At 35.4% G+C, this 21,345-nt stretch overlaps 1 protein-coding gene across 2 annotated transcripts in view; it reads right to left on the reverse strand.

Moving 5' to 3' along the window:
- Positions 1 to 21,345, reverse strand: part of NUAK1 (NUAK family kinase 1) — a 61,212-nt gene that overhangs the window by 17,521 nt on the left and 22,346 nt on the right. For both annotated transcript variants that reach the window (XM_032221777.1, XM_032221779.1), the window contains exon 2: positions 11,338 to 11,458. In XM_032221777.1, the coding sequence (XP_032077668.1) occupies positions 11,338 to 11,458 (121 nt within the window). The remainder of the gene's footprint in view (positions 1 to 11,337; positions 11,459 to 21,345) is intronic.

Here is a 21,345-nt window from a genome sequence, read left to right on the forward strand (position 1 = left end):
AGGTCCCTAGCCTGGAAAGATTCGAAACAGGTCCTACTTGGGTTGAGATTCTGTTTGAGAAACAATGGATTTTGTGGTTATGTGGGATTCTTTGGCTCTGATTCTTAGTTATTCTCTAACAGCTGCTTACATTTCAGCCTTGGCAATCCATGTTAATCATCTTGATTCAATGTTCAAATGTTTTCCATCTTCACCTGCCCCCTGTCCACCCACATCCTTTCCAAAAAGAAAGTTCCTTAAATAAGAATCGTGTTATGTAAGTAAATATTTTACTCTAAAATAGAACTTGCATTTTTTGATGCAGCCCCGGAAGAATTTGCAGGATGACTAAATATTTCCTATAAATATTTATTTACCTGTTCAGATATTATCTCATTGCTATTTATACAGCAAACTAAATTTCATTTAATCTCTACAGAGGTCATGGGAGGGCGAGGGGGGGGGGAGCCAGTTTGGTCTAGTGGCTAAGGTACCAGGCTAGAGAAAGGGAGAGCATGAGTTCAAGTCCTGCCTTAGCCATGAACACTGGCTGGGTGATTTTGGGCCAGTAACTCTCTCTCAGCCCAAACCATCTCACAGGGTTGTTGTTGTGGGGAAAATAGGAGGAGGAAGAAAATGTATTGGATATGTTCACTGCTTTATTTGTAAAAATGAAAAAGGTGGGATACAACTAAATAAATACTGCAGGAAAAACCTAAACGTGATACAGGTGGTCCTTGACTTACAACCACAATTGGGATCAGAATTTCTGATGCTAAGCAAAGCAATTGTTAAGTGAATCTCACAGTCATGAAGCAAATCCACACCTTCACTCATTAATTGCTTACTGGAAATTGTTTGAGAAACTTGTAAATGGCAATCACCTGACCCCAGGATGATGCAACCATCATAAAAACATGCCAGTTGCCATGTGCCAGAAGTCTGATCACATGACTGTGAGAATGTGCAATCAATGGTCATAAGTGTGAGAACTGGTCATAAACCACTTTTTTTCAATTGCATTGTAACTTTGAACAGTTGCTAAGGGGATGTTTGTAAGTGGAGAACTACTTGTACAATACTTCAATAGGATGTGTGTGTGTATATATATATATATATGCTTTTTCCAGTTCCATAAACTATTCCAGAACATTTTTATGCAATTAGTCTAAAGTATTTATGTTCAAACACTGAATATATTTACTTCCGCCCTTAGACTCTAAGAAGGAATTTGTTTATTTGATATCTTTGTCTCTGCATTATTTTTTAATTCTTTGTTTCTGAACAGCTAATTGAAAACACATATTTTGGCTTTGGATTTTACTAAAACATAAGGAATGTAAAACTGGGAAAGAATTTAATTCTCGTTACCAAGGATATGTCTGAGTCGAAGTACATTTTGTAACATAGCATTTCTCAGACCATTATTCTACTATTCATAATAATTCCTGAATGTAATTTGTCTAACTATATTTAGAATGTTGAAATGATGACCTCAGCTTCTATTTAGAGCTATAAAACAGAAAACCTTGCTAGCACAAAGACTTCCCTCTACTTCTGCCTATTCAGAGTTTTCAAATTCTTTGCATCCAGTGAGGCATCATATTCCCCTTTAAAACATATTTGGTCATTAAAAGGAAAACTGAGACATCATTATTAAGCCAACATGTTTTTAAAGCAAAACTGGTACATTGGTATATGTGCAGTGACATACCCCAACAAAACTGAATTTAAACAGTCATGGACCATTCTGCCTAATTCTTACATGTTTTTTAGATCTTTTATAAGTGCTACTTTACAACTAAGATGGGAATTTATTTTTCTATTTTGGAATCCTAAAGTTTCCTTGAAAATTGCAGACGCTTAATTTTTATTTCCACCACCACCCACCACCCAAAAAAACCTGACATCTACCTTGAGATTTGGTTGCTTTTTGTTTACATGTAACCTCAGGATAAGAATTTTGGTTTGTTATTTTAAGAGGGGCAGTCAATCGCCTCACATTGGAACATCTGAATTCTTGTCATGCCTTTGCTCTATATCAGAACAATCTCCTAAATTAGTTTCAGTGTGTTGACATTCCTTCCATCTGGTGTCTTTCCATAAAGGGGTGTTTTTATTACACCCCCCTCCCCCAAATAGCAATAGTCTGAAGTACAATTGCAATGATACAAAATGCTCCTATATTAAATGATAGTCAGATCAGAACAGCAAGAAAACATAATTTCAGAGGCATATGCCAGTATAACTTTTTCACTGACCAAAAGCTAAAATTCTTCAAGTAAAAAAAGTCTTTTTTTCTTAAATATATTTAAATGATTGGAAAACTATTATCTAAAATATATTACAATTTATCTGTTTAGCCCAATACGACTAATATTGCTCGAATATAACTTTACCAATGCCCTAGAACATGATTTAAATTATTACATTAACATTGTAAATTTTATCAAACAATGTTTTATGCAATTTAATAGATATAAATATGTGTTCCCTAAACCCTCACTTAATTAGGTATCATTCAAATCATCATCATCAAATTTTAAACATAATATTAAAAAGCATTTGTTAATAGCAATACTTATTAAGCACTGAAGGTTGTTTTCTTTATGAATTGACAAGCTATAGAACACTGAGTACAATACCAATAAATAAAAAATAAATAAAATTTGGACATATTTTGTTGATTGGTTTTGTTCATGCCCAAAATCCTAACCAAAAAAAATGCTAAGATTTAGATTCATGCATGCTATTCGTTCCCAACTCTAGGGGGCAGTGCTCATCTCTGTTTCAAAGCCGGAAAGCCAGCGCTGTTCGGAGACATCTCCGTGGTCATGTGGGCAGTATGACTAAATGTCGAAAGTGCACGGAATGCTGTTATCTTCCCACCAAAGGTGGTCCCTATTTTTGTACTCGCATTTTTACATGCTTTTGAAATGAGCATTTTCATATAGTCATGACTGATATCATTCTTACTGCTTTCCAGAGGCCCTTATGCTACTTTTGATAAGATCTTAGTTAGTACAATATGTATGAGAATCAGCTAATGCATAGCATAATAGCTTAGCTCTTTCAGCAAAAGAAAGTCACTCCTACAGCATGATTCTAAAAAGAGAATGGAAGGTTTGCCTAATTTCCTACAATATTTCTCAGAAACAAATATGGTAATATTCTATTATTTATTCCCTGGTTGTATAAGCAGCTTTTCCACCAGAAGCTCAAGAGCAATATAATATTTCTTTCCCCAATGAACACATAACAAGTTTTTAGACTTTCAAGCAAATTATTTTGCCTTCATAACAAACTTCCATAAAATATATCTGGACATTAGAGAAGATTTTTTTTCCCTACCTACAAATAGTTCACAGGAATTGAACAAAGATGTGATTGAGGCCCAGGTCTGAGAAACCCAGACTCACAGTGGCTCACAGCATCTGATATAATAAATTATTTAAATTTAGAAAATATGGGCAAATTACCAATTTTGTTTAACCTTGATAGTCTGGATTTCTTTGAATAAGGAGCTTTAGGTGTTAAATTATATTGACTGCAAGGGTGTCAAATACTGTGGAGCATGTTTATTTTGAGATTAGATTAATTCATTCTCAATCATTAGGTTTTACACATACACACACACACACACCAATCTTGGGTGTTACTATGTACAAACAATAGAAATAGAAATGTCAAAAGTTGAACTAAAAGGAACTGAATTAGTTAATAGTTAAATACTATTTTTAAAGCAACTAAGCTAAATGGCTGACATAACACACTCATAGGGTTGACAAAGGTGAATCTCAGCCCAACATGATTTTTCCTGTTTTATTTAATGAAGATTTTATTTTATAAAGAATATCAATGAATAGGCACAAAATCATTTAAGATGAAATTTTGGATGTGCTATTTTGAAAAAAAAATCCAGAATGAAGCACTAAGAATCAAATTCTACACATATCAACATGCATTTTATGTGTGTCTGTAATCTATGCATTCTGTTCACAAAGCAACTTTTCCAGTTTTTCTTTAATAGTTAACTTAGTTATATATCACATCCACTGTGGAAACATGTCTTGATGATTTTATGTATTCAATTAATTTATTGTTCATCTTTTTGCATCACAATTTGAATACAATATGTCAACAATATTTCTCAATAGAAATTTCTGATTAGTAGGGAGGTGAAGTGAACGCATCACTAGCACAATTAAATCCCATGCTTAGATGTATATCATCACATTTATTACATTTCTGGAAGGGAGGTTAGTATATGCGAGATCACCGTTCTATTTAACATAGAACATGCAGACTCACCATAGTAACTATGCACAAGATTATTCACCATTGTCAGATTTCTGAATATTTCTGCTCATAAATCTCCTTTTGTGCTTCAACCAACCAGTTTTCAACCACTAATCCAATTTTATGAACATGTGCTCAAGAGTATGCATAGAGGCAGGGCTAAGGTGACAAGTAGACTTTCTCTCTGTCTGAAAGACAATATATACAGGCAAGCAGCACTGAAGGAGTAGCAGGGTTCTAACCAGCTAGTTGTAAATACTTTTAGTACAGTTGTGTTGAAGCAGTTAGCAGGCTCTAACACATGAACCTGCAGAAACTGTAATGGTCTACCTGACTGACTTCCCTTGATAAGATTCAGCAACATTGCTTTGAATTGGCATATTTTTCATGTTCACATGAAAAATGACTAGCAGATAGATGCTTCATTGACATAAGATGACATGCATGTCTTCTACATAATTTTTGAAACACACGTGGCACTAAAATGTAAAGGGGCCTTAGGCAATATCCCAGTGTAGCCACTGGGAGTCCCTGTAGATTAAAGAAATAGTTATTTCTAGACATTAACTTCAGTAAGGATTTTGCACTGCCTTCAAACCATTTTTTAGAAAGTACATGTTTCTGTTTGCTATATAATTTAGCATATACTGTTTTTGTTTATTTATTTATTTGCAACCCATCTTGCAGTTCAAGGAGACTCTGAGTGGATTTTTCTGCTTTTCATATAACTTTAAGATATATTGGAAACAGAGTTTGTATTAAAAGTTATTATCTTCATACTAAGCTTCATCAATATTATTCTTCCTCATGAGAATGTCTTATTGTGAGGCTCTTGCAAATGTCATTCCCTCAATGATCAGACCCTTAATGAGTCTCCTCTCCTACTGGATGGGCACACTCAGCCAGGAGCAAATATCATGAAAGGTGCTCATCATGATTTTGAATTGCACCAGAATCAGACTGAGCTCCCATAGTAGTCTCATGGACAAATATAGGGACATCTGTAACTACATGGGCCACTGCATGGGCCACCAGCTGAAATTTTGGATGGTGTTCAAGGACAGACGCATACAGAACAAATTACAACAAAGTTGTAGTTACTAATTAATTACAAAGTAAGAAGAAGGCAAATCATGCCTCATAATCCAGAAAGTGCCACAGTTGTTGCAACATATGTGCCAAGGAAGGGCCTCTGACCACAGATTCCACTTTCTGTTCAAACAGGAGGACTCCTAAATTGCAATCTCTGTCCAAGAGAGAACAATACTCTCAAGAGCTAAGGAAGGATTATTCTAAAATTCAGTTGATCTTTGAATACATAGTTACTCCATCTCACCATGATTCAGTTTGAGCTTGATTTTCCCCCACTCAGACCCTAAGAGCTGTATTTACTACCCAGCCAAATATGAAGATGTTTAATTGGGGTATCATCTATATATTAGTGATAGGTTGTCCTGTGCCAATGGAAATATTACGTACTTTAGATGTTATTTTCCATTTGTAACCTTTCTATATTCTCTTCCATCCTTTTTTTCCTGGTTAAGAAGGGTAAGATTAAGATGTTGAATTAGGAGCACAAAGGCCCATAACTAGGATCTCAGCCATGGGTTGGAAGAAGAAGGAAGGAATCCTTCCCTCAATAGAGATGGAGGCCTCAGACACAACCTGTCCCCCATTTTTTATGCTGCTTTTTCATAAGTCCCCAGGAAGATTAAGATCAGTTGACATGTTCACTGGGGTAGCCACACTTAACAACCCACTTAGGCAAAAGATTTAGGAGTTAGAATATTTAAATCCCATTGACTCTCTCCTTACTCACTTAATGAGCCTATCCAGATTAGGTGAGAAATGAAACTCTCCTGGAGGATATGCATGGGGTTCCCATAACCAACTTGTCCACACTGAAGATACTTGGATAAGCAATAAACCAACAAGAAGTCAAGTTGCCATAATGCAACTTCCAGACAACTCTACCTGGATGACTGAGAATCTTCACTGACATCAGCCATAGAAGTTCATTCACTTTGTGTCAGGCACTTCTGTGGCCCAACCCATTTTGATGGGTTACTGTTATGGGGAAAAGAAGAGGGTGCACTATATACAACACTTTGGGATTCCAAATAAAAGGTGGGCTATGACTGTATTGAACAAATGAATAAATGAAAGAATAAATAAATGATTTATTGAAACCATCCATCTACTAGCACCTTAGTTAATATCACTTTTGTGTTCCACATGAGTAAGGAACTATATATTATTTTTTCTTCATATTCTAAAAGTATATGAAGTATTGCCAGATGGGTTGTTTTTCTGCTTTTTTTATTCCATAGCATGATGTTTCTGTTCATCTAGTTATTGAACACAGGACTCGGGGGAGGGAGGAGAAAGTTAAAAGAAAAGTAAGGGCTTTTCTTTTTAAGTTGAAATGTATGCCATGATAATCAAAACACTTCTGGAGAAGCCAGCTTAATCCATCCAATCCTTAAAAATTACTTGAAAGTACTTTCCTTCCAGCTGCCGTCAAAAGGCTGCCAATTACAATCCTGCGGAGAAGATGGAATTTCTTCTGATTATGAATGGTGAGCCTGCTTCTTACCGGTAATACAAGATACACATTTGTTTTAATCAAGTTCCAAAAAGAATTCTGAAAGAAGAAATCCTTTTTATATACATGTGGATTTGGCTACAAGTAAAAATGGCTAGTTTGTCTTGATGCTAAGTTGATAAATGCAGAAGTGAATCACCTTTAACCACACAAGGTTAAAAGATTCAAAAACATGGATTCTGTTTAAAGAAAGCACATGTTTGGAATCCTGATATTATTAAAGGTCTTCCAGCTCATACTACGGAGGCTCAATGCATTCATTAGCCAGTAGTCTTCATTTTTTCCAGATGCAGAACGTTCAACTCCAATATAGGTTTTATTATTTGAGGTGGGGGTCGGGGGGGAAAGGTTTTGCCAGATGTTAGTTTTTCCTCTCCCTTATCTTTCTCCCTTAGATCTTATTTCTTTCTCTCTCTCTTTTTTCTACTTTCTTCCTCTTGCCCATCTTTATTCATTATTCATATATTTAGTGTGTTGCAGAAGAAAAAAGGAGCCTTACCAGTAATTATTTAAGTTATTTTAGTGATTAATATTTTTATGTATTACATTATTTCTATAGCACAACTTTAAAGAAAACCTGAAAGCAGTTTTCAATAACCATTCAATAATATATACGACAACGTTTCTTGTTATAAATTTTGATTTTCTGATTGATTTCTTTTTTAAAAGAATTTTTTAAAGAAGAGAATCCAACATGAGAATTGAAGATTATTTTCAAAATGCAATGCTATTGTAAAACACATTTGCCTTGTAAGCAGTATTTTGCTACAGTATGCTAGAATTGTTAATTGATGGACTTTCTTACAAATGTTTCTTTGTTTTCATTTATCTTTTGGTCTACAGACAGCCTCAGAAATACAGCTTCAAGTTTGCCTGGTTCTCCTTATTATAGAATGTAATTATTTTAATGAATAGCATTAAACCAGATACATATTTGTGCTAAACAGAATTTTGGGAGAATATTTGATCCATTTGTTTTCCTCATGATGACACAGCAATCTTCCCTTTCTCTGTTTCTAAAGGCTGTTAAAAATGTTACCTAATTTAAAAAAAGTCAATTATTCTTCAAACAAACAAAAACCCTTTTAAATACTTCAGTATGTTATTCAAGCAATTAGAATTGGACTTCCATTAATCCTATAGTTTTAACTGATTCAATTAATTGGTCAGCAACTGAAGCTCTAACAGTAGATTAAAATATATTGGTAATTCTTTCCCAAAATTTTATGTGGAAATAAGATAACAAGAAAACCTCTATGGAATCTCCAAAAAATACCAACTTTCTTTTCCCTAATTCCATACTGGATTAAAGAGAAATTTAAAGAACTGTAAATATCAGCATAGCCAAAGGGAGACAAGGGATAAGAGGGGGGGTGGGGGTGAGGATCAAGATTGCCTTGTGTTGAGTCTACTTATAGTAAAAAAAAGAAGGATGGAATCTTTACCAAGACTTCAAAATTATGCATTATATCCTATAACAATAAAGTAGAGCTCCAATAGTGCATGTGATGTCTGTTTTCTGACCTGGCCTACCTTAAAAGGTAGACGAAACCTCAGGTGGAGGTTGTCTTCCTATGGATTAAGGGCAGTCTAAAGGCAATGTTGTCTGTTCTTTCACTGCCAAAAATGAAATATGAACTGTACTGTGCAAGCGTTCCTAAATTGAAAATTATAATTTCTTTCCATGGTTAATGAATGAGAACGTGACAAAAGGAAGCATTTGCAAGACATGCCAATTTTCTCCTCTTTGTACTACCCTGGATGAACAAGAAAGTTAAAAGATCTTCCCCAGTTTGGAATCAGACTAAAAGATATGCCATACTTCTGTTTCACATTTAAAGATCCTATTTTGGCTTTGCAATAATTAACAGCATTTGCTTATACTGACAATCAGCAATCAAAATACTTTAGAGGGTCAATGCCATGAACCACGGCTTCCACAACTTGTAGCCAATGCAGTATGTGATCTCAGAATAGAAGAGAAGAGAAGCTGGAAGGGACTTTGGAGGTCTTCTAGTCCAGTTCCCTGCTCAAGCAGCAGAACCTATAGCATTTCAGATGTCTAGTAACCTTCTTAAAAACCTTGAGTGATGGAGCCCATGATTTCTGAAGACAAGCTGTTCCATCGGTTTATTGTCTTTACTGTTAGGAAGTTTCTCATTAGTTCCAGGTTGCTTCTCTCTTTGATTAGTTTCCAACTATTGTTTCTTGCCTGCTCTCTGGTGCTTTGAAGAATAATTTGACCCCCTCTTTGTGGCAGGTCCTCAAATACTGAAATACTGCTATCATGTCAACCCTAATTCTTCTTTCTTTAGATTAGCGAAAGCCAAATCCTGCAGCTGTTCTTCATATGTTTTAGTCTCCAAGCCTTTGATCGTCTTAGTTGCTCTTCTCTGAACTTTTTCCAAAGTCTCAACATCTTTTTTGTAGTATGGTGACCAAAATTGGGGCAGTATTCCAGGTGTGGTCTTACTAGGGTATTATAAAGTGGTACTAATACTTCACGTGATCTTGATTCTATGCCTCTGTTTGTACAACCAAGGATTGTGTTAGCTTTTTCTCTGGAAAGCCTTGCAGACTAAACTTTGGGGATCTAGCATGCTATTTTGGCTGGAATGCTCTCTAACCATCTTACTTCACAAATCATTTAGACATACAGCCCAATGGTGGGTTACAAATATTTTTACTACTGATTTGGGCTCACACGCAATGCTTCTGCACATGCGCAGAAGCTTCTGTGCATACACAGAAGTGTCTGGAAGGGTGGGCGGGGCCTCCCTCCGCCGTTACTACCGGTTTGCCTGAACTAGGCTGAATTGGGAGCAACCCACCACTGGGTACAGTCCCATATAAATCAAGAACTCAAAACTACTCTTCAAATTAGTGACTCATGAACATGCCTCTATCCTTAATTGCTTTAATATCTGTGAATATAAAAGATCTTCACTTATAATTACAATCAATATCTGTCTTTGCAACTAAGAATCAGATGAATAGCTATTTATTTGTTTTAGTTGTGTGACCCTCGACTCCAAACAATTTGGATGGCTCACAATACCCTAAACAATACAAATACAAAACAGGAAAGAAAAAAACTCACATCAGAGCAGAAAAAAGAGAAAAAGAACAAGATGGTAAATATTCCAAACATTCTCATCTAACATTCAACACAGGGGGCTTCAGCCACTATAGTCCAAGAACAGCCAGCTCTTAATGGACTTCCCTTATTTGTACTATAGCCTGATCACCAAAGTATTTAAGCCACAGGTTACCAATGTAGGCCCCGTGGCATATATGGCTTATTAAAATGACACAACCCTATGTCAATACAATAAAATAAAAATCATTCAATCAATGACTGAAAATTTGCAAGAGTGAAAAATCGAATCCGCGTTTGGTATTCCCATCAAAGTCATCTAATCAGGCATGTGCCAGTTATGTAGTAAGCAACCACCTACAGCATCTTTGGCCAGGTTACACTGGTTTAAATTAAATTACCTGGAAGCAACTAGGTTGGACTTAAAGGTTGCTTTATGTTTTATATTGGTTTATAGTTCCTTACAATAGCACAAGTGTAAATGACACGGATGGCAGCTTAGGAAAAAATTGCTTGCCAAAAGAACATTTTAATAAATGCTTTATCTAAAGTAATGGGCACAAGGCAAATATGAAAACAAAAAGACTTAGCAAAGCATCTGGAGAGAGTTAATACAGTATATACTATTGTAAGACACTACTTTCTAAGCCTCATCTCTAAGTAGATTTCTGCAGAAGCAAGATCAATTTAGAAGGTCCATATGGATTTGCTCCAACCAGCTACTCTGAGATGATAATGTTTATACTATTGTCATAACAGCTGAAAGTTTGATCCAAACTGGACTCAGATTAAAAGAATCTTAAATAAAATCTTTCCTCGTTTATAGCCTTCATTTATTTTTCCTAAGTCTGCAGAAGTCTTTGCTCCACAGATTCTCTATTCGGAGACTCATCCAAGTTCATTCAGCATGAAGCAAAGTCACAATACTACTGGATTTTCCTATACATATGGAGAGTGTAGAAGTGACTGTACACCTATCAATGTAAAACAATGGCTGGAAGTTTGGATTCTATATGATTTCTATGGTGGTGACAATGTTGTTACATGGCTTTGTTATACTGTAGATGAATTCTTTTTTGAAGGAGGAATGAGGAAGGAAACTGCTACTTGAATATACAGTATGCATAGTGACATCAAGATTTTGTTGTAGCTTCTTGGCCTGAAGTTCCCTGAGAAACTAATCTCCAATGGTACAAACACTTTAACAAGTGCCTCTATGTCAAATATCTTTGTTCATGAAGATACCTTAACTATGTCATCCAAAGAGATACATTGGAAAAGTAGTTATTGTAGAAAAATCTCCTGGTATTAAAACTGCTTTTAAGAAAACGTAAATGGTATAAATGATGTCACTAACCTTCATATATGGTGATGATATGAGGATGGCTGAGAGATGACATAATCTCAATCTCCCGTCTGATGTGAACCATATCTTGTTCATCCTTAATTTTGTCCTTACGGATGGATTTTATTGCAACCTATAAATTCAGGAAATCGATCATTACTCTTAAAATAAAGTAATTAAAGTAATCTATAAGGAGAGTTCAGAAAATAAATATAGATGGTTGATGCTGATAAAAAATGGAGTGAGCAAAATAAAAATTTATATATATACACATACATTTTTCACTATTACATTATGCCAAAAACCATCCACATTGGAAAAGGAGATAGTTTAGTTATTTATTTCTTTATGATTATATGCCCCAACTAATAAAACACATTTATAAGATGCATTTTTATTATATTGATACCATGGTTTCTTGTGTTTCGTCAAAGCATATATGCACATGAAAAAATAATAAAAATCAAATGAAAATTAAGTTGAGTTGAGTTGTGCAAATTTTAACTCCAAAATTAAACATTGGAAATTTCCTGTTAGGCCAAAATTCTTTGTTGTTGTTTTTGTTGTCGTTGTTGTTACTGTCTAATTTCACATACAAACTACATAACAATTTTTAAAAAATCTAAGATATGAACTCATGATCTATTTCCATTAGCTATGATTCCAGAAGAAAGTCTTACTTCCCATATTGCTCTCTGAATCCTGAACTTCCATATTTCCTGAAGCACTTAGTAATCACTCAGTAACCATACCCTTCCTGCATCCTTCCTTAATCATATGAGTAGATACTTCCCACTCCTCCAAAGAAAAAAAAGACCATGGGAACAGAGGAAACAATAGCCAATCCTTTATCATAATTGGGCAGTCATGGAAATATGTATTACATGTCAGAGGCAAGAATTTAAAGGCTACCAAGATCTAATTGGGCAACATGTGGACATCTGAACTATCCAAATTCAGAACAAATAAACCTCTGCCTTTATATACATATAATTTCCTTTAAAATACAAGATGCAAGTTTTCAAAACATAGATATGCAACAGCTGAATCATTTTAATGCTTAGTATTTAGACTTTTACGATATAATTATTTGTCAATGCTTCAGTCTGCTTGATAACCAAGATTATCTGGTTCAAAATATATGACTTTTCATTCCACAATATTACTGAATAATAGTCCTTTTTAAACATATATCATTAAGTCTTATCCTTAAGTTAAAATGAAGTAGGAAACTTTCTATTAATTTAATTGTGTAGTTTTAGTTTTTACTATCAGATAGTAGAAGATAGAGGAAATTACATAAAAAGCAACATTATACATTATTATTTTAAGGCTGATTCTACATGTTATTTCACCAACAATACAAAATATTTTATGAACTATGGAGTTATTATTCACATGCTATGAGACATTAGCTTTTTTTAAAGTATATTTGGTTTACTATTTGATTTACTCTGGAATAGAATTATATATTATTTCAAAATAAGTAATTTGTTTTATTTAGATGGAGAATATGAACAAAATGTTTCTATCTTCTGGCTGCACTGCCAATTTATTTTAGTTCCTGCCCCTGAACAATAAAGTTCATCATCCCATTTTTAAAAACAAGATTGCAAAGATTTCTTGCATAAAACCTCTATTTTTCTAGGGAAAAAATGTGATGTTCATTATGTTCTCCTATAATATAGAACTTACTATATTTCTACTCTGTTTTCCCCAAAATAAGACCTCCCTGGATAATAAGCCCAATTGGGCTTTTGAGCACATGCACTAAAATAAGCCCGCCCCCCAAAATAAGTTCTTCCCCAAAAATTGCAACACAGCAGCAGCCATGAGGTGATCACGCTCGCCACTTCCTACGCCTCAAAAATAAGCCCTCCCTGAAAATAAGGCCAAGCACTTATTTGGGGGGTCAAAAGAAAATAAGACCCTGCCTTATTTTTGGGGAAACACAGTATATTCTTTTTATATCGTAACTTTAATTTAAGCTCAACAGTCTTACTGTTAGTTAGGCTGAATGTAATTTTAAATACAATTTTTTTAAAGAAGAGAAATCCTTGAGCAATTCCTGAGGGACAGAAAGCAGTTTCAAGTGTTCAGAAAGGTCTGGTTTTTCTTTTTCTTTCATTCTGCTCTGTGGGAGAGGCTATGAAAGTGCATATATGCTAAGCATGAAAAGAAAGCATGTGGGTGGTTTTTGGATCCATGCATGCATTCCTAAGGGAAAAAATAAATATAGACATTGATTTAAAAATATGTATAGCATAGAATAATTCTGTATTTGGTTCTCAGAAAGAATGTTAAAAGGATGCTATTGTCCAACATAGAAAAGAATAAATTCTTCACCATTTTGGGACAGGGAAGCAATCATACCACACAGAGAAGGGAATATACTTGGGATCTCAGCCTACATGATAAATAGGAGAAGAGAGCATAAATTGCATGCAGAACAAAGATCTAAGCCTGAAAAACAGAATATAATTTTTGATTTGTATAAAACTTAATAAATGTTCCTTCCGAACTACTTTTAATTCAGATCTAAAGCTCATGAAGAGTTGCTTTATAAGTAGTCCCTGACTTACAACTACAACTGGGACTCGAACTTCTGTCACTAAGTGATGCAATCATAAAGCAAGATGTCACATAGCTTCCCTGCACCCTGCCTATAGCCCTCAAGCAGCTATAGAAATGGGGCAGCACGTCATGCCTTGGAAAGCTGCCCCAGGTCAGTCCTAATCTCCCTCACTACCCTGCAGCACAAGCTCCTGTACCCAGTCACATTCATTCACTCTTTGGAACAGTTCAGAGCCTTTTTCCTTTATTTTTATTTTTATTTTCCACAGTTCAAAGTCAGCCTCAGCCTTGTCAGCAGTAGAAGCAAGAATACAGTGAAGGTCAGAGCACTGGGCAGCAGGGAACCAAAAGGGCACAAGTGGGGGGGGAGATGGGCAGGTGTGGCAGAAGCTATTCAGTGCCTCTGCAGTCATAAAAGTGGGCAGGCAGCCAGGTGCCCAAAACTTTGATACTGTGACCATAGAGACACTGCAACGTCCATACTTTTGGGCATGGGCAATAGATCTTTTTCTTTAGTGCCGTCATAAATTTGAACATTCGCTAAATGAATAGTCCTGAGTGAAGGACTACCTGTATACTCTTCCTTCAAAAGAATACTTCAATATATTGCAATGTTTAAGAGCTACCGTTCAATTTATAAAGCATTAAAATTGCTTCAGTTCAGAGGTGGTATGCTGCCAGTTCGCACTGGTTCAGGAGAACCAGTAGTGGTGGCAGCACAAGGCTCTGCCCACCCACCCAGACGTCATTAAGGATATTCTGTCCATGCGCATAAAGTTCTATGCATGCCCAGATGTGCGCTACTGGACCGGTAGTAAAGCAAATATAATACCATTATTGCTTCAGTATTTAATATCTATCAACATAAGCACAAATATGGTAATATAAAAAGCTATAATGTAAGAAGATGTTCCTTCCTGGCCTTTATTGTTGGCATTGATTGCAAACCAGGTCGTCATGAGGACGATGTTTCTAGGATTCTTGGAGAGCACGGGGATTTAAATTGGGACTTTTTAATTTTTTATTTATTATTAAATTTATATTGTTGCCTATTCGCCCATGGCGACTCAAGGCGGTTTACAGAATATAAAAACCACATTTAAAAACAATGAAACTAATTAAAAATCAATTAAGTTAATATAGTAATAACACTCCCCACCCTCCATCCCAGCGATATATCAAGTCATTTAGTCTTTCTACATACAAAGCTGGAATTCATCCAGTGTTGGATAATCTTACGTACCAATTCCAAATAGAAACGGGATTTTTTTCCTCTTTAAATTATTAATACAATGTTTGGATGGGATTCAATGAAAAAAGATCATCCTTTGGATGACTAAATATGAAGCTATTTAGATTTTTGAAAGGTAAGCACTACTTCTATGAAATGAACTCAGAAAACAACTTATTGGTACTGGTTTAAGGGACAGTGAAATAGGTTTCTCCAAAACTAATGAAGTTTGAGAGAAATCTTCAAAGGCAGCACCAAGCATAACACACAATATGTACATTATAAGAGGGTGGGGCAAATCCAAATGATGTTCCATAATTCAATGAGAGTAAAAATAGTATCTCAAAAATATTCTATATTTTAATCATAAACTTTAGTAAAGCTGTTTTTCCCTCTTCCTCTTCCTCTCTCTCCAATTTACTCTAGAATAATTCTTCTATGTTTCAAGTCCTCTGAGGACCGCAGAACAGTTGCTGCATTAACAAGATAGGAAAATATACCAAAAGAGCTGATTTCTAATAACATTATCCAAGGAAATATTTCAGCAGGTCTGCAATGATCCAGTAATGTTTAAAAAAATAATTATAGTTTGAAGCTATCCAAATGGCCATAGAATTTAACAATAGCATTGATTCCTGGATAACATTATAATTTTAGGTGCCAAAGTATGCCAAAAAAATGGGTTTGTTTTAGCCATAGATGGGTTTACATGCAAGTATATAGGATAATACATTTTTAAAGTACAGGTATATCCATATAAGCTCTTCTGTAGGTAAGCAAACCATCAAATATGTATTCACAATATCATGAAAAATACACCACCCACAGATAAACCAATCGTGAAAAGTAGAAATACAAAAATTTCAAGGATTGGATTACACACAGATGGTGCATTTTTCATGATTTTTTGATTAAAAATTCAAGAGTTGTCTTATCCAAGGATGGGCTTATAGATGAATATATATGGTGTTATTGCTATTTCCTTAAATAAAATATGACTACCAAGTTTTATGTGAAAGTAAAAAGCAAATGTAATAATAGTAAACTATGCACTGTGTGCACAGTCAACTGTGTGTGACTCTTTATATATATTCTGATAAAAACAAACTCAGCGATGAGCCTGCTGTTATACACCATTCCTCTTGCTCTCCCTGAATGTCTATTTTACTGTGAATTAAGCGTGACCCAACAAATGCGCGAATGACAAAAGCGTGCCGACAAAACCGCGGCGCTAAAACCGCAATGTCAAAAGCGCGCTGACTGAAGCGCGATTTCACTTAAGGTAAGGTTTAGGGTTAGGTTTAGGGTTAGGTTTAGGGTTAGGTTTAGGGTTAGGTTTAGGGTTAGGTTTAGGGTTAGGTTTAGGGTTAGGTTTAGGGTTAGGTTTAGGGTTAGGTTTAGGGTTAGGTTTAGGGTTAGGTTTAGGGTTAGGTTTAGGGTTACAGCGCGCTTCTGTCGGTGCGCTGTTGTTGGCGCGCTTCAGCACTCATTCGTCAGCGCGGTTTTGTCAGCGCTGTTTTGTCACCGCGGTTTAGTCAGGCGCGCTTTTGTCATTCGCGCATTTGTGGTGGAACCGAATTAAGACATGCAGAACATGTTTGTTTCATTCTTAAATACTATATCTCAGATTATTGGAGAGAACAAAGTAGAATAATCCTGCATTTATTGCCGGGGGGTGGGGTGAGAGATCAGGATACATGGTAGATGGACAGAAACTTCTAGAAAATTTGGATTTATGTATTTTAATTTATATGGCCAGGCATCTCTAATTCATAACAAGTATTAGAAAAAAATATAGAAACATAAAAAAACAAGAAAAGAAAAAGCAATAGATGTGAAAACAGCAACCAGGAGTAAAACAATCATAGATTAATGTAACTGATGGACATACTCAGCCCCACTTCCTGACACCTGGCCTAGTCACATAACTAAGACTTTAAGACTTTATGTAAGGCCAAGAGGGGAGAGGTCAATGTGATCTCTGGGGGAATCATATTCCAAAGGGTGAGAGCCACAAAAGAAATGGCATTTTTCCCCAGCCTCACTAGGTAGCATTCCTTGGCAAATGGAACACAGAGCGTACCTCTTCTGTCTCTAATGGGACAGATAGACATAATCAGTGATAGGCAGTCCCTCAAATACACAGTTCCAAGCCATGAAGGCTTTAAAATTGCAGCCAGGATCATGAATTGAACCCAGGCTCAAACTTACAGCTTGCAGTGCAGTAACATGTGCTGATTGAGGAGGACATATAGCTGTCCACACCATTCTATATCTTCTACCACTGATGTTCTTCAAAGGCAGCCAGATGAAGAGTGCACTGCCGTCCATTCAGGATGTGACTTAAGCATGAATTATTTGTGCAGAACCTTGAAGTCCAGGAAAGGGAACAACTGATAACCAACAGGAAGCTGTGCAAAGGCCCTTCTGGCCACAGCGGTGGCCTCTTCCCTACCCTAACCCATATTGCATACTGTCTCTGTATGTGCAGGGCAAACGCAGCATTATCCACAATATGGTTTATGGTTTTAGGAAGACAAACAAGGATACTTGATGGTTAACCAATGACATTCCTATAGAGCCAAGGTGGCGCAGTGGTTAAATGCAGCACTGCAGGCTACTGCTAGATCAGCAGGTCAGCGGTTCAAATCTCACCGGCTCAAGGTTGACTCAGCCTTCCATCCTTCCGAGGTGGGTAAAATGAGGACCCAGATTGTTGGGGGCAATATGCTGACTCTCTGTAAACCGCTTAGAGAGGCCTGAAAGGCCTATGAAGCGGTATATAAGTCTACTGCTATATTATTCCTTCTAGGCAATTTGAATTTTGAATTATTATGATGATTTGTTGTAATTTCTTTAATTGTAATTTCATCCACTTACAATTCTAATTTTCGGTACAAATAGTTCTCAGAATTGCAAAATTTCTGGTTATTTATTTACATTTTGTTTTTCCACAAAAAGATAAATTTCTATTTAAAAGAATATCTAAAGTAGGAATAAATGTTATTTAATCTTGAAGACCCAACAATAAAAAACAAAATGATTTAAAATATATTTCATTTCCCCAACACTCTATCCTAATTAAGTTTCTGCATTTTATTAAGCCCATCTGATTTCTCATTTAAAAATAGTAATTTGATACAGCTGGAATTCTAATCTATGTTTGGAACAGAATTTTAGTTTGGAAAGGAAAGAATAAAAGTAAACATAATTCCCTAATGGAGAGAAGTATACTTCTGCCATTGGGAAATATGCTTAAAATGTATCAAATTGCTTTAAGGCATTTTCACCTTTAATAGTTACTTCATTACATATAGATAATATATTATAAATTATGTATATTTATTTGGTTTATTGAGTGATCCAAACTGCAGAATAACTATGATCCTGACATTATTTCAAATTATTTCAAATCAAAACCAGGAAATTTCAGAGAATTCTCCAGAGGAAGAGCAAGGTTAGGACAGTTAAATTGCTTGCATATATCAATTTTTTCTGATCCCTAATGGCTAAGACGTTTGCCTAAGATGCAATACAGCACAGGTTCGAATCCCAGTAAGGGTATGGCTAGCTGATGAGAGCTAAATAGCTTGAAATAGATCTATACTAGTCTCCCTTTATTTATTTATCAGCACAAATTATATATATATATATATATATATATATATATATATATATATATATGTATGTATGTATGTATGTATGTATGTATGTATGTATACGTATATATAAATATTAGGTTTCTGTCTGTCTGGTCTCTTATGACGAGCCGATGGACAGAGAATAGAAGCAGTGAACTTCCTCCCATATTTGGGCATACCAGGGGTTGTGACTTTAAATGTATGTATGTATGTATGTATGTATGTATGTATGTATGTATGTATTAAGTGTTACAACCCCTGGTATGCCCAAATATGGGAGGAAGCCCACTGGTCCACTCTCTGTCCATCGGCTCATCACAAGAGACCATCCAGACAGAAACCCAATATTTTTACTGTTGCCTTTGTTACATTTGTGTTGTATTTGTGCTGATAAATAAATAAAGGGAGACTAGTATAGATCTATTCCAAGCTATTTAACTTTCATCAACTAGCCATACCCTTACTGGGATTAGAACCTGTGCTGTATTACATCTTAGGCAGATGTGTTAACCACTAAGCCACAAGGTCCTTCTCCATTATCAGCTGAGCCAGGGAGATAGGTATGTATTAAGTGTTACAACCCCTAGTATGCCCAAATATGGGAGGAAGCCCACTGCTTCCACTCTCTGTCCATCGGCTCGTCATAAGAGACCATCCACAAATACAACATATATATACATATACATATACATATACATATACATATACATATACATATACATATACATATACATATACATACATACATGCATGCATGCATACATACATACATACATACATACATACATATATCTTTAGAAAGACAATAATGTATATCTAAAATTAAATTCATTACCGGCAGCCCCCAACGTATGACCAGTAGCTTAGCAAGTGTTCAAAGTTACAATGGACTCTCCAAAAGCAATGGCTACATACCTTTCCTCTTGCAGTCACATGATTGCATTTCGGGCGCTTAGCAACCACCTCACCTATATCACCTCATGCCGGTTGCAGCATTCTGTGGTCACATAAACATAATTGATGATGTGTTTTTCCAAATTTCAGCTTTTTCAGCCAGTTTCTGGCAAAAAATGAATCAATGTATTCACCTTAGGAATACATTGATTCCCCTAATAACCACTGGCTTTGTATAATGACCACTACTTCGTTCATTTAATGATTCCTGCAATCTGTTAATGACTACCACAAAGCATGTCATAACACTGGATCTGGTCAGGTAGGTGCCTCAAGTTACAACCATCATGACTTAGGAAGGAAATTATAGGCGCCATTACAGTTGTAAATCAAGGACTACCTGTATGTAGAAGTGATACAAACCTAGTACTTAGGAGGACTGGTAAAGATTTTACTAAGGTAATCCTAAACAGCAATCAGTGGCACAATTTGCAGTCAACACTAGCTCATTTAAGTGTGTCCTCGGGTGTTTTGGATTTGCTATTATTTTCCTTTGCAATTTACATATTTTATTTTTCTGAAATTATATCTTGATGCCATCTGCCTGTAAGGCCTAAAAGATTCCAGAAAGAATACCGATAAAACTAAAAAAGAGGAAATTTTTAAAGTAAACTCTTTTATTGAATTTTTATTGCAAATAGCATCAAGAAGCCAAGATGCATTATTTATGCATAAGAGTCAAGAGATCAAAACACCTTAAGACTTTATTTTCATTCTTTGCACATTGACTTTAAAATGATTTCATTGTGATGGTTTAAGAGAATTTATATAAATAATTAACAGTTTGCTATAATATTTAACCTCAATATATCTATATAAAAAGATTAAAAATGTAAGATGCTTTGCAATTCATATGCGTCAGCTTGAAAAAAAATTCTTCCCTTTTAGGCATCACAAATCAAGTATCAATGCAATATGTTACTTTAATAATTTGATGTATTCTTTGTACAATAACCAGGATGCTTTTAAATGTATGTATGTATGTATTGCAATTTCATTTTATCCATTTTTGTCACTGGAAGAAACATTCTTTCAACAGGGAGATTAGAAGATTAGAAGAAAATATTTATTCCCTCAATGATGCACAGATTCAAAGAGAGCCTGTGTAATTAAAATAAGCAATTATATCCTAAATGATTTATGCAACAGTTACGTAAGCCAAAGGGTGGAAGGTACATTTGCAACTCCCTTCCTACCCACATGTGATAACAGGATTTTTATGCGTACTTCCTGAACCCTGCATGCTAAAGAATGATATCCCTTCATTGTTCCATACTTGCTGTACCTTACTGTGCAAATGCAGCTTGGCTTCTACCCCGCAAAAGTTTCTGGAAAATTGTATTTTTGCACTTGGAAAGAATAATGCACCATATTTTAATTAATTCAAAGTAAATCTTGTAGTGCAGACTTTGTTTAAATGATTTAAAGGACTCTCGTAGTCAGCAACATTTAATGATGTTAATACTTATATACATGTCTGGGTGTGTGAAAGAGATAAAGAGAGACAAAAGACTTTAGAAGTTCTGTAATAGAATCCTGAATTACTTATCTCTCTTAGAGCAGTGATGATTATAGTATGTGGAATGTTTACAAATGATATAAACAACACATACTTTGGTG

This window comes from Thamnophis elegans, chromosome 7 (assembly GCF_009769535.1).
Source record: "Thamnophis elegans isolate rThaEle1 chromosome 7, rThaEle1.pri, whole genome shotgun sequence".
Lineage (NCBI taxonomy): Eukaryota > Metazoa > Chordata > Lepidosauria > Squamata > Colubridae > Thamnophis > Thamnophis elegans.